Source organism: Palaemon carinicauda, chromosome 2 (genome assembly GCF_036898095.1).
Source record: "Palaemon carinicauda isolate YSFRI2023 chromosome 2, ASM3689809v2, whole genome shotgun sequence".
In the NCBI taxonomy this organism is placed as follows: domain Eukaryota; kingdom Metazoa; phylum Arthropoda; class Malacostraca; order Decapoda; family Palaemonidae; genus Palaemon; species Palaemon carinicauda.
The window spans coordinates 27,398,087-27,413,086 of NC_090726.1; the positions used below are offsets into that span (position 1 = coordinate 27,398,087).

Here is a 15,000-nt window from a genome sequence, read left to right on the forward strand (position 1 = left end):
CCTTTCGTGCTTTAGTATTATTTTGGCGAAGTATTCGCCAACTCTGGCCTACGCTAGGCCATGTAGCCTAGTCGTTTGGTCCTAGTACTTTCTGCATGATTTTGGTTTTCCGAGTGTATTAAAATTTTATTGAAGCTTTAGGCTGTTTTTTATACATTTAAGATTATGTTGAATATTTCCAAGATAGTATACGAGTGAGTTTCTGTGATTTAGGTAATCGATTCTCTTGGTGCCTAGGCTAAGTTGCTTATGGAGCCTTAGTGTACTTTCTCATACTCCCCGGTTGCTTTCTTTTCTTCGGAGAAGGTATGCAATCCCTTTCCCTCTGTTTAAGCCTTGGGCTTATCCCTAAGTGGTTTATCTGAATTACCTTTCGATAAAACTATACTGGGGTGTTACTGTACCTTCCTGTTCCAGTAAGTCTGGTTTCAGAGAGGGACAGAACAACAGAGTTTTTAGTCTGAGTCTGTGTTCGTCTGGCTTGGGGTAGAGTCTCCCTCGCTGGCCTGACACAGACATAGGAGGCTTAGCCTCCTTAGGTCACTACCGAAGGTTTCTGTAGGAGATGACTCCTTCTTTTGTGATCTAGCAGACTAGTCCTTGTTGCTGTTCTCGGTGGGAGGATAAGATCCTTTCCCTGGGAGTAGCAACACCTTCCTTGCTTTGGATCTTTGGGAGCTGGCAAGTATTGCTGGCCTCCCTCCTTGGATCTCCCTTAGGCTAAGATGAGTTTCCTTGACTGCGGGGGATCCTTCACTAAAGCAAGGTTGGTAGGACCCTCTTTTGTCCCTTCCCCCTCTATCTCCGTAATGGCCTAGCCATTACAGTACTGTACGTCATTCTACATCTGGACCTAGGATAGGTTAGGATGTGGAATTGACTCAGTCCTTTGCCGGCCGGCAGAGTCTGCCGGCCGGCAAGGGTCTTCTGCTTGAGTGCTGCCTGGACCTCCCTTGGTCCCTCATCCATGCCTGCCTGTGAGTCAGACGGCATTGGTCAGGAAGCCTGAATTAGATTCTCCCCTTCCTTATACGCACTCTTTCGGATTGCCGGGCTTGGAGGTTGTTTACGCTCTTATCCCGGCATCCATTCTGTTTTCTTCTAGTGCTGTACCCGACCCGGCTGCCGGCCTATGAGGCCGGCAGCCGGGCAGTCGTAGTCCTATGCTTCTTTTGCTGCTGGCTGGCATCGGTTGTTTACCTTTGCCGGCTGGCTAATGTCAGCCCTTGTCTGCCGGTCGCCAGGAGAGTGACCGGCAGCCGGGTGCTACCTTGTGTAGCCGACATGGGCTGTTGCCGGCCGGCAATTACTGCCGGCCGGCACATGCATTTGAACCAGCGTTCTGCCGCCTTATAGCTGTTAAGTAGTATACTTTAAAGCTAGTTATGGTGTGTGCCGGCCGGTAAGTGCCGGCCGGCACATAACCTTCTATACTGTACCAGTATTCTTCAGTATAACATATACTGCCAGAGGAAAACTATAGTATAAGTTTTGGTACAGCACTGTGTGTTCTAACGCTTTTGTGTTGTCTTGCACAGCCCTTTGCTGTTGCCTTACAGATAAGAAAGTGAGTTCTTTCTTGTCTATTATCCAGGATTTTAAAATCATTACTTAGGTGTGAGCTACACCTGTTTCCTCTGGAAACTTTTCATTGGTTATTCTAGAAGAGATTAACCATACGATTTTATTATCTGAAAGGCTGCAACAATTGGTTGTGAAGGAAACACAAGTGTGTGGCTTTCCTTTCTGAATTATGCTAAAATGTGCATATCCAGTGATACATAGTTCACTTGATACTCATGGAAATTTCTTCTCTTTACAGGAGGACCCTCCGAAGTGCGGAAGTGTTTTCTGCAACGTCCGCAGTAAGAACCTCTGCAGACATGAGTTTTGTAGGAGGCACGCAGCATGCGCTGTCTCCAAGGGTGATCTCCAGTATTGGGACCCTCAGGTATGTACCGTGTGCACTAACCTGATTACTGAGGCCTTTGATTCCCCTAGGACGGCAGAATCAAGGTATATAGCAAGGGAGAAGCTTCGTACCTGGGTAAGGGGCTTCCAGAAGAACACCTCTGGACCTTATCTTCCAAGTGAGAAGATGAGGGCGTATCTTCTCCCTAGGGCATCAGCTGATGCAGTGATTCCCCAGCCTCAAGAGGAGATCCCCCAAGTTCAGATCCAGGTGGATGCTGAAGTCGCGGTTGCTATGCAAGACATCCAGTTGGATGACAAGATGTCTGACATGGACGAGCGTCTGGAGGAAGACCTCCTGGCAGAAGCCCAGGATGAAGTTCAAGCCCCAGACGTTGTGGAGGAAGAGGTCGACGAGGTGTCGGCTACTCCGGTTCAGATCCCGGAGCCTATTCCCTCAACACCGGCTGCTCTCCCAGTAGAACTGGGACAGGCCCTCTCCTCCATTGTTGGAATGATCCAACAAATGCAGAAGGAGAATCAGGAGAAGACGGCTGCAATGGAACTGCAGATGCAGAGGCTTGCAGCATCACATGGGCCCCAGAAAAGGCTCAATGTGAAAGACCTTCCCTTGTGCTCAGATGCTAACCCGTGGAGGTATGCTGAGCACATGCCAATGACGACTGGAAAGATCGTCATTTTGGATAAGTTGGGTTCAGTTCCCCTAGAGGATGTGGAATTCTGGCCCAGCAAGGGGTCATATCCGGACTGTTATGTCCGGTTGAGGAAGGAACCAGCTTCAAAGGAGGAGACAGAGCCGAAGGAGGTCATAGTGATGGACCATGCTAAGGCTCAAGCTTTGCTTTCATCTTCGATGAAAGAGAGGGGCTTCACGAACTCAAAGGTAGCTGCATTGAGTAAGAAGCTCCCTTCCTTTGTGTCCTCTCCTGCTAGAGCCTTCCCCTTTTTACAGAAAGGGTTTGTGGCTGTACTAAAAGCAGTCGAGGCCGGCAAGCCTTGCCCCTCCCTGGAGGAGTGTAAACCCTTGTCGCTGGCCCTGCCTATGGACCACAAAGACTGGAAGGACGTCCATCTTACCTTCTCAGTTGGGAAGTTGGAGGCAGATATTGCCGGACGTCAGTTCGGCGAGGACCTCCCTAAGCTGTCTGACTTTCTTTTGCGGAGAGAGCTCGATACAAAAGAAAGACTGGCTGCCTCAATGTCTCTTCAGACTACTCTTGAGACGATGGCAAGTGACCCCAAGGTCCATGAAATGTTCATGGTAGTGGCCAAGACTCATCTGGCCACAGTGACAAAGGATCTTTATAGCTTCGTCAGAGCGAGGAGAGCTTGTAGGGAGTTCGTGTTCACCTCGGCTACGGTGAGGCACGAGCCAAGGAAACTAATCTCCTCCAACATTTGGGGCAAAGACCTTTACCCTGCCGATTTGGTCAAAGAAGTTGTTGATAAGGCCGCCACAGAGAATAGAAACCTTCTCCAGAAGTGGGGCCTGGCTATCAAAAGAAAGTCTTCCCCGGATGAGGGTCCTCAACCAAAGAGGAAGACTATGAGGACTAGGCTACCGTCTCGGCCAACCAAGCCTCTTGGACAGCAACAGCAACTGCAATTGCCATTGCCTTCAGTGCCCCAGATGGTGGCACAACCCCCAACCACATTCCAGTGGTACCCCAGGCCGTGTCGACACAGTCCACGGCATTCACCCCAACGTTCGAAGGGCAGTCTACTTCCTTTCGAGCAAAGCCTAGAGGAGCAGCCAGAGGCTCGTCTAGGCGCCCCTCAAGGGGAAGGGGATTCAGGGGTGGTCGCGGTCAGGGAGGCAAGACTTCAGGATGGCAGTCCAAGTGAGATGATGCCGGTAGGAGGGAGACTTCAGAATTTTCAGGATCGGTGGACCTTCGATCCCTGGGCCAACAGCCTACTCAAGAACGGACTGGGCTGGAGCTGGTACAGCACTCCACCCCCGTGCCCTCGGTTTTTCCAACACTCCACCCCGTTCTGGAGGAGTACGTTCAAGAACTGTTGGAGGAAAAAGTGATCCGAAGGGTGAAGTCCATCAAATTCCAAGGGAGGCTGTTTTGTGTTCCCAAGAAAGACTCGGAAAAGCTCAGAGTCATTCTGGACTTGTCGCCACTCAACAAGTTCATAGTGAATTGCAAATTCAAGATGCTAACACTGCAACACATAAGGACCTTACTGCCCAAGAGGGCATATTCCGTCTCCATAGACTTGTCAGACGCCAATTGGCACGTTCCAATCAACCGTCGACTTTCCCCCTACCTAGGGTTCAAGCTACAACGAAGACTATACGCCTTCAGAGCCATGCCATTCGGGCTAAATATAGCCCCAAGGATTTTCACGAAGCTTGCGAGCGTAGCTCTCAAACAATTACGCCTAAAGGGAATTCAGGTAGTAGCCTACCTGGACGACTGGTTGGTGTGGGCAGCATCCGAGACAGAATGCTTGCAAGCTTCCAGTCAAGTGATCCAGTTCCTAGAGTATCTAGGCTTCAAGATCAACAGAAAAAAGTCTCGACTTTCTCCATCTCAAAAGTTCCAGTAGCTGGGATTCCACTGGGACCTAATGTCACACCGTTTCTCCATCCCGGCGAAGAAAAGGAAGGAGATAGCAGGTTCTGTCAAGAGACTTCTAGATTCCGAAAGGATATCAAGACGCAAACAGGAGAGGGTACTGGGCTCTCTCCAGTTTGCTTCAGTGACAGACCCAGTGCTAAGAGCACAGCTAAAGGATGCAACCGGAGTTTGGAGAAGTTATGCATCAAACGCGCGAAGAGATCTGAGAAGACCAGTTCCGCTTCGGCTACGTACTCTTCTCAGGCCTTGGTCCTAAGCCAGACATCTAAAGAAGTCGGTTCTTCTTCAGCCACCTCCCTCGTCGGTGACGATTCACTCAGACGCCTCGAAGGAGGGATGGGGAGGTCACTCTCATCGGAAAAAAGTCCAGGGGACTTGGTCCAAGCTATTCAAGACCTTTCACATAAACTTTCTAGAAGCTATGGCAGTGCTCCTTACCTTAAAGAAAGTCTCCCCGCGTCACTCGATCCACATAAGGTTGGTGATGGACAGCGAGGTAGTTGTGAGATGCTTGAATTGACAAGGATCGAGGTCACCACCTCTCAACCAGGTGATGTTGGCCATCTTCCGATTGGCGGAAAAGAAGAAGTGGTACCTGTCGGCAGTTCACCTTCAAGGAGTCTGCAATGTGACAGCGGACGCTCTATCCAGGTTCACACCGATAGAGTCGGAATGGTCCTTAGACGCAGGATCATTCTCCTTCATTCTGAATCAATTCCCAGAACTGCAGATAGACCTCTTTGCGACGAAAGACAACAAGAAGTTGCCCCTGTACGTGTCCCCGTACGAGGACCTCCTCACAACCTTCTGTTGAGGGTCCTCAACAAACTGAGATCCTTCAAGGGGGTAGTGACAATAGTGGCCCACAAGTGGCCGAACAGCGTGTGGTTCCCCCTGGCATTGGAACTACGGCTGAAGTTTGTACCGCTACCAGATCCAGTTCTGACCCAGCGAGTCCAGAAGTCGACTGTCTGCGCTTCATTACAGAAAACCCGGACCCTGCAGCTCATGATTTTCTCTCCCTAGCGGTGAGAAAGCGTTTCGGGATTTCGAAAGCCACCATAGACTTCCTAGAGGAATATAAGTGCAAATCTACTAGAAGGCAATATGAGTCATCTTGGAGAAAATAGGTGGCCTTTGTCAAGGCGAAGAATCCGCAGGAGATCTCGACAGACTTCTGCTTATATTTCTTCATCCACCTCCATGGTCAAGGGTTGGCAGCTAACACGATTTCGGCGTGTAAGTCTGCTTTGACAAGACCCATTCTATATGCCTTCCAGGTCGACCTCGGTAACGAGATCTTCAATAAAGTTCCGAAAGCCTGCGCTAGGCTCAGACCTTCAGCACCTCCAAAGCCCATTTCATGGTCTTTAGACAAAGTTCTTCATTTCGCTTCTCTGTTGAGCAATGAGGAGTGTGCGTTAAAGGATTTGACACAAAAAGTTATTTTCCTATTTGCACTCGCGTCCGGGGCCAGGGTTAGTGAGATAGTAGCCCTCTCGAGAGAGGCAGGTCGTGTTCAGTTCCTGGATGGGGGAGAACTGAACCTGTTTCCGGATCCTACGTTTCTCGCCAAGAATGAGTTACCCACCAACAGGTGGGGTCCCTGGAGAATCTGCCCTCTGAAAGAAGATGCATCTCTATGTCCAGTAGAATGCCTAAAGGTCTATCTTCATAGAACTTCAGACTTCAAGGGTGGTCAACTATTCAGGGGAGAAACATCAGGCTCAAATTTATCTCTGAATCAACTCAGAGCGAAAATCACATATTTTATTCGCAGAGCGGATCCTGACAGTACACCCGCAGGTCACGATCCGAGGAAAGTTGCCTCATCCTTAAATTTCTTTAATTGTATGGATTTTGAACATCTCCGTTCATACACTGGCTGGAAGTTTTCCAGAGTGTTCTTTCGCCACTATGCGAAGCAAGTAGAGGAACTAAAGAGATCTGTGGTAGCAGTGGGTCGCGTCGTTAACCCTACTGTTTAACTCTGCGAGGAACAGTGGTTTTAATTGGGATGATTAATTCCAGGGTGAGTGTGTAGTTACTTACGGTACTACAAACTAAGTGGGGGTACTGAGTTGCCCACGTAGACTGTTCCATTTCCAAAGGTGAACCTAGCATAAGTGCAGACATGTGTGCCGAGCGTTTTCTAACGCTAATGTGATTGATTTGTAATACAGACTTTTATGACTTTGATACCTCGGTATCTTAAAAGTGGCAATAATGTTTTATCTTTCAGATAAACAAGTTCTGTTTACTATCATACTTATGCTTAAAGTTTTGGGTTATCCTCTTCTTATATATATATATATATATATATATATATATATATATATATATATATATATATATATATATATATATATATATATATATATGTATATATATATAATTGTTGTTAACCTGCCTATTTATTGTCTGTCAATAAACTTGTTCTTGAGAACCTTGCGTCTCCTTCACCTGTGTCAATTTATTGGTATAATGGAGCATTCATTCTATGTACTTTATCTAGGATAATTCTAATAGAATTGTTCCTTTGTGCAAGCTATGTTGCATTGGTTTATGCTTTCCCTTAACGGGAGGACTCCGTCCCAGAAGGAGACGGTGGCGGTTTTACAAGTTTCCTCCTATGCGGATATAAACCTTTGTCCAATACAAGTATTGTGCGGAGAACTGGTCGATATTTCATATTGACGCAGTGGTTCTTTACAAACTATGCTTTACTTAATATAGGGTGAGACCACTATATTAGCTTGCCTGGTATTCATACATAGGTATATGTACTCTTCGAGACTTTTCCAGAGTCTAGTAGGACTCTTCCCTGTAGGGGGCAGGAAGCTCTAACATGGTTTATGGTTAGTTGAAAAGATGTATGACGGTAACATCTTAGGTCTCTAGGTCTAGTCGACCGGGAAAAATTACCTCCGGGGAGTACGGCACGTTCAGAGAATCCACAGATACAGTAATGCTCTGGTATACTTCCATCAGGACGACATGGCTTGAGCCCAAAAAACGGATTTTGAGCGAATCGAAAAATCTATTTTTGTGTGAGATGGCCATGTCGTCCTGATGGACCCGCCCTTCCCTTTCTATGAAAGGGCTGTAGGACCCCTCCCTACATACAGTATCTGTAGCACCTCGTGTACGCTACAAGGAATACAGATGGCACCAGGATTGACGCCAGGCACGCTTACGAAACTGGAGAAGAGGGAGCCTTTGGAGCGGCTCCCCCTTTTTCTTCCCCGTTTTCATTTCTTGCTAATTGACCCCTCGATGTGTTAGCTCTGTTTGGGGTGCAGATTGCCATGTGGCGTGTCAAGAATACGTCCTCTGATATGTCGCGATATCCCTTTCATAAAGGGATATTCGCTCCAGGAGTTAGAATTCTGGGTACCTTAAGGTAAATTCTCTGGGAATATCGCCGTAGTTGTAATATACCCTAGGAAGCTACCCTATAGGAACTTCCATCAGGACGACATGGCCATCTCACCCAAAAATAGATTTTTTGCTTCGCTCAAAATCCGTTATATATTTATATATGTATATATATGCATACATATATATATATACATATATATAAATGTATATATTTATACATATATATGTATATATACACATATATATATGTATGTGTGTGACCTATTCTTTTATTAGGTTGGTCCTTAATATTTTCCTTTAGAATTTTGAGGTCTTCTTGTCGTTAAATCCTGAATCCATGACATATATCTATATTATATATGTTCAATATATATATATATATATATATATATATATATATATATATATATATATATACATATATATATATATGTATATATATATATATATATATATATATATATATATATAAATATATATTTATATGTATATATACAAATATATATATCATATATATATATATATATATATATATATATATATATATATATATATATATTATATATATATATAATTATATATATATATGTATCTATATGTAATTATATATATATATATATATATATATATATATATATAATTATATATATATGTATCTATATGTAATTATATATATATATATATATATATATATATATATATATATATATTTATATATATATATATATATATATATATATATATGTATCTATATATATATATATATGTATCTATATATATATATATATATATATATATATATATATATATATATATTTATATATATATATATATATATATATTCATATATATATTTATATATATGTATATATATATATATATATATATATATATATATATATATATATATATATTCATATATATATATCTATATATATATATATATATATATATAAATATATATATATATATATATATATATATATATATATATATATATATATATATTTATATATATATATATATATATATATATATATATATATATATATATTCATATATATATTTATATATATGTATATATATATATATATATATATATATATATATTTATATATATATACGTATATATATATATATATATATATATATTTATATATATACATACATATATATATATATATATATATATATATATATATATGCATACAGTATATGCGTGTGAGTGTGTTTGTGTATAATAGGTTGGCCAAGACACTATCTACACGCTTAGATACTACCGCAAGAGAGTATTGGGATATATATATATATATATATATATATATATATATATATATATATATATATGTATATATATATATATATGTATATATATATATATATATATATATATATATATATATATATATATATATATATATATATATACAGTATATGCATGTGAGTGTGTTTGTGTATAGTAGGTTGGCCAAGACACTATCTACACGTTTAGATACTACCGCAAGAGAGTATTATGTGATTTGACTGGCCTGACAGTACTACATTGGATCCCTCTCTTTGGTTAGGGTTCATTTCGTCTTTGCCGACGCATACAATGAATAGTCTCTCCTATTCTTTATAAATTCTTCTTTCTTCGTATACTTGACAGCACTGAAATTGCCAAACAATTCTTTGTCTCTCAATAGGTTAACTACTGCAATGTAATTGTTCAATGGCTACTTTCCTCTTGGTAGGGTTGGAAGAGAATCTTTAGCTATGGTAAGTAGCTCTTCTAGGAGAAGGACACTCGAAAACAAAACCATTGTTCTCTAGTCTTTGGTAGTGCCATAGCTTAAGTACCATGGCTTTCCACTGCCTGGGGTTAGAGCTCTCTTGCACGAGGTAATACTCGGGCACACTATTCCATCTTGCTTCTCTTCTTCTTGTATTGAAGTTTTTATAGTTTGTATAAGAAAGATGTTAGTATCGTTTGGTAATCTGATAATGCCGCTGAGTGATACCAGAAGATATATATATATATATATATATATATATATATATATATATATATATATATATATATATATATATATATATATATATATACTCGTTGCTCAGTTTGTAACACGGGACTATGGGTAGTTAGGACACTAACAGACATATTTTTCGTACATCCAAACATTAAGCCACAAATTGAATTTAGACACTTAGTCTTCCTTTTGCATAATATAACCAAACCACTACAATCAGACTGAGCTGGTTAAATCATTTTTATGGTAGGTCTTATCTGTCTCCGTCTCCGCACATCCATCTCAGGATCCTCATCTCTTTCACTTTCATTTTCCATGCTTGGGCTTTCTTTATCGACCATGCCTTATATATATATATATATATATATATATATATATATATATATATATATATATATATATAATATGTATAATGTATATATATGTATATGTATATATGTATATGTATATATAATATATATATATATATATATATATATATATATATATATATATATATATATATATATATATGTATGTATATATATATATATAAATTATATATATATATATATTTATATATATATATATATATATATATATATATATATATATATATACAGTATATATAAATATATATAGATATATAAATATATATATATATGTATATATATATATATATATATATATATATATATATATATATATATATATGTACAGTATATATATGTATATATATAATATATTGTATGTATGTATGTATGTATGTATGTATGTATGTATATATATATATATATATATATATATATATATATATATATATATATATATGTATATATATATATATATATATATATATATATATATATATATATATATATATATCTATATATGTATATATAAATAAGTATATATATATATATATATATATATATATATATACTGTATATTTGTTTGAGGGGGAATTGAAACCTGCTCTTTATTATATAGAGGAGAATATATATATATATATATATATATATATATATATATATATATATATATATATATATATATATATATATATTTATGGGTAGATAGAAACTTGCTCATTATTAGATAGGGGATATTATTATATAAGTAACGGAGCATCAATATATATGAGGATTACGGCAAATTATTGGTCAAATATATTTCCTTATAATACCTTTCTCACTTCACTATTTTTTCTAATTACTTATTTTTACAACCATTCAACAATTCAATTCAACTTTCGATAAATCGTAGAGTGACATATAATTGCTCATTCTGAGTTCGACAGAATTAACCCTATTATTTTTTTCTTTATAAAAAAAAGACAACTTACATCATTTTAACCTTTCATGGATACTTTCAACATTTGCAAAAAGTGTTATCTATTACTATATCCCCTCTCTCCTCTCTCTCTCTCTCTCTCTCTCTCTCTCTCTCTCTCTCTCTCTCTCTCTCTCTCTCTCTCTCTCTCTCTCTCTCTCTCTCGATATATTGAATAAGGCTCATCAAAGAGAAACCGAGTCATTAACTACTGTTAACTACTGACATGACAAATCCAAATAATTAGACCTATTGTGACACCTATTACCACTATACATTAGAGTAGTGATATTCTTATTTTACTGAAATATCAAGACTCAAATGAGTCCAAAAATTCCTGATATCATGATTCTAAATTTATTTATAAAGGAATTTATAAATTCATTTAAATTCAATTGTACATATTTCTGACCAGGTTAGGTGTTTTTACTTCGATTAAAAGTCAGCCCATTCGTACCATCATAGCTCGTTGCTCAGTTTGGAACACGGGACTATAGTTAGGCCACTAACACACATATCTTTCGTACATCCAAACATTAAGCCACAAATTGAATTTAAACACTTGGTCTTCCTTTTGCACAATATAACCAAACCACTACAACCAGACTGAGCTGGTTAAATCATTTTTATGCTAAGTCTTATCTGTCTCCGTCTCCGCACATCCATCTCAAGATTATAATTCTCTCTTTCACTTACATTTTACATGTTTGGGCTTTCTTTATCGGTCATGCCTTAGGCACGTCATTGCTGGTCTAAGTACACATTTACAAAACTTTCCTTCAATCTTTACACTGATCCACATTATTCCTGATAACTTTCCGTATTTTGTCCATGCACAATGTCCTTTCGTTAAGTTCTGAGCCAATACCTCAAGCAAGTGTCTTATTTGATCCTAGGTATTTAATTGTTATAATAATTTTGATGTTGCCTTGCCCCAATTTTTACCTTCCTTCTTTTCCCTTGTTTAGATACTGTGATTCCTTGGGGCCTCTATATTCAAGTGTTTGTTTCCACCTTCTGCACATCCCTGGGCATGTTGCCAATCTGAGTTCCAATTTTCACCTTTATGACTCTTCATTCTTCTCAAGAACGAAGCGGATGATAATCGAATTTCTTCGCCAGTTCCTTTCAACTTCCAGATAATGGCACTACTACATGAAACTATTTTTCAATTATTTGCTTCGTATTTAAAAACTATACTTTTTGGCTTAATCCCTTATAATTTTTAAATATAAGTAAAGCATATAATAAAAAAAAAATTGTGCTATTGGTCAATTTATATAAAGTCAATTTAATCCCACTTTTAAACAGTAGGACTGTGTTGAAGTGCACATGAGGTGTGGTCTGGACCTCTTGAATTGGATCAATCAACTAAGATCGTGTGGTTTTTATAATTATTCCTCAAATTACCTTTTTATAGTTTGTTATCAGAATCTCATTGTAATTTAAAGAAATATATCACAATTAGACATAAATTTTCTAGGTAATTCAGAAGAGAACAAAAACTAATGATTGTATTCTTCACTGCAGGACAATTACCTCTCCACTTGGATTGTCAATTAGTTACTTTTGAAATTATTTACATATTAAGAAATTTTCAAGGCAAATAGGTATCTATAATGATTTCGAATTTCTGAGGCTATAAACTAAAGAAAAGTACGAGCCTGAGTTTGTGTATATAATAATGGGATTTTGTCTTTTGCGTACATCTGCGAATAACTTACAGATTATTTTGAGCATCCTGGTTGCCTTTTCATCCGAATATCCTTTGAAGAATTCCATCTCCCTCATCAAGTCTTGCCAGATCAAACATGCTGAGGAATTTGCGTATGTCGAAGCGGAGCTTATAAGGAAAAATGGAGTTAATTTTTTTCTCTCATTTTTGATTTACTTGCAAACACACAAATTGTTTTGGATCGTAATTGCAAATACGTGCCTTTGTAATTTCATATTTATAGAAATTACTTTGATTTTGAAAAAAGGCACATGCCAATGACATATAATTGAGCATAAAAATGACTTTGATCTGCAAAATATTGATAAATTTAGTTATTTTGATAATCATCTAAACATGCAAATGAACGTACACTTGGAGGACTATTGAGTGAAAAAATTTGCTCAGAACGCTCACCTAAGCATTCCACTGTAAACAGCAGCAGCAAAGAGCCCCGCCATCCCAGTCACATGGGAGATCTTATGGATGACCAAGTAAGGCAGGATCTGGTCGGGTTCCTCTATCCTCCCGGAGGTCAGCGGGTCACAGTCACTATAGGTCGCGTAGGCCACGATGCCAGCGAAGAAGAAAATCGACCAGAGGACAGACAGACCAATGAGGTAATAGATACACAGTATGTAAAGGAGTTTATGATTCAAACCTCGTTAATTAGTGTACTTACTTGTTCCTGTTAGGAGAATTAAATATATGTGAATACCTGGAAGCTGATAATCCACCCTTCCTTAGATGAAGATATAACCGTTTGATTGGTATTTATGAAGAGATTGTTGTTAGTTATTATTTACAGAAGATAATTCATATATATATATATATATATATATATATATATATATATATATATATATATATATATATATATATATATATATGTGTGTGTGTGTGTGTACATATACATATACATATATATGCATATATATATATATATATATATATATATATATATATATATATATATATATATATATATATATATATATATATATATATATTCCTCCAATGTAGGGCAGGGTTTCCCTTCCTCCACCGTCTTCAACACTCCTAGGAGGGACTTCTCCGCAAAGGGGAAGATCATGGTGGTAGGAGCAAGAAAAGATGGGTGTTTCTTGCTCAGGGCCGGCACCTTGGAGTTGGTGTAGCCCTTGTCTTTCAGACAACCGGCTAGCAGAGATTGAGCCTTTGCGTGGTTAAACACAATGACCTCTTTAGGCTCGGTTTCCTCCTTGGAAACGAGTTCGGACTTGAGGCAAATGTAGCAGTCCGGATAGGCCTTGAAGCTAGGCTAGAATTCCACCTCTTCAAGAGGGACAGCGCCTAGCTTGTCGTTCAGGAAGATCCTGCCATTAGTGATAGGCAAGTGCTCGGCATGCCTCCATGGGTTCGTCACAGAGCAGAACGGAAGGTCCTTCACGTTGATCATCCTCTAAGGTTGCTTCGTTAAACGGAGGATTTCCTTTTTGAAATCCTCGTCCCTCTTGCAGAGCCTCTCCTCGAGGACTGCGATCATGGCTAGAAAATTGTCCACGGATTCGTCCGCTCTTGTGGGCATAGGAGTGGACGATGTAGAGGGGACTGGTTCCGAGATGACTATGGAAGCGATAGAGGGTGCAGGGGCGCCTTCTTCTTCGAAGTCAGGAGCCTCTGTAGGTTCCTCTTCTCGACCCTTGGCCATCAGGGTCCTATCGGTGGTATCCGACACCTCTGACATCCTCTTATCATCATCGAGGTGGATGTCTTGGAGTGCGTCAGAAACATCTAGGTCAACCGTCAGTTGGACACAGGGGATCTCTGGTTTGAGGATGACGGCATCCGCAGATGCCTTAGGGAAGAGCAAAGCTCTCATCTTCTCACTGGGGAGATAGGGCCCAGTGGTGTTCTTCTGGAAACCCCGCACCCACTTGCGTAGTTTCTCACAAGTGATGTCCCTTGACTCCGCAGACTGGGGAGCCTCGAACGCCTCGTTGAGCAGGTCCTTGCAGACTGTGCAAACATGCGGGTCCCAATATCTCAGAGATCCTTGGGTGATGGAGCAGCTGGCGTGGAT

At 39.2% G+C, this 15,000-nt stretch overlaps 1 protein-coding gene across 1 annotated transcript in view; it reads right to left on the minus strand.

The window, feature by feature from the left end:
- Positions 1 to 7,833, minus strand: part of LOC137615602 (ionotropic receptor 21a-like) — a 28,836-nt gene extending 21,003 nt beyond the window's left edge. The window contains exon 1 of the mRNA XM_068345461.1: positions 7,721 to 7,833. Coding sequence (XP_068201562.1) covers positions 7,721 to 7,833 — 113 coding nt within the window. The remainder of the gene's footprint in view (positions 1 to 7,720) is intronic.
- Between the last annotated feature and the right edge of the window lie 7,167 nt (positions 7,834 to 15,000).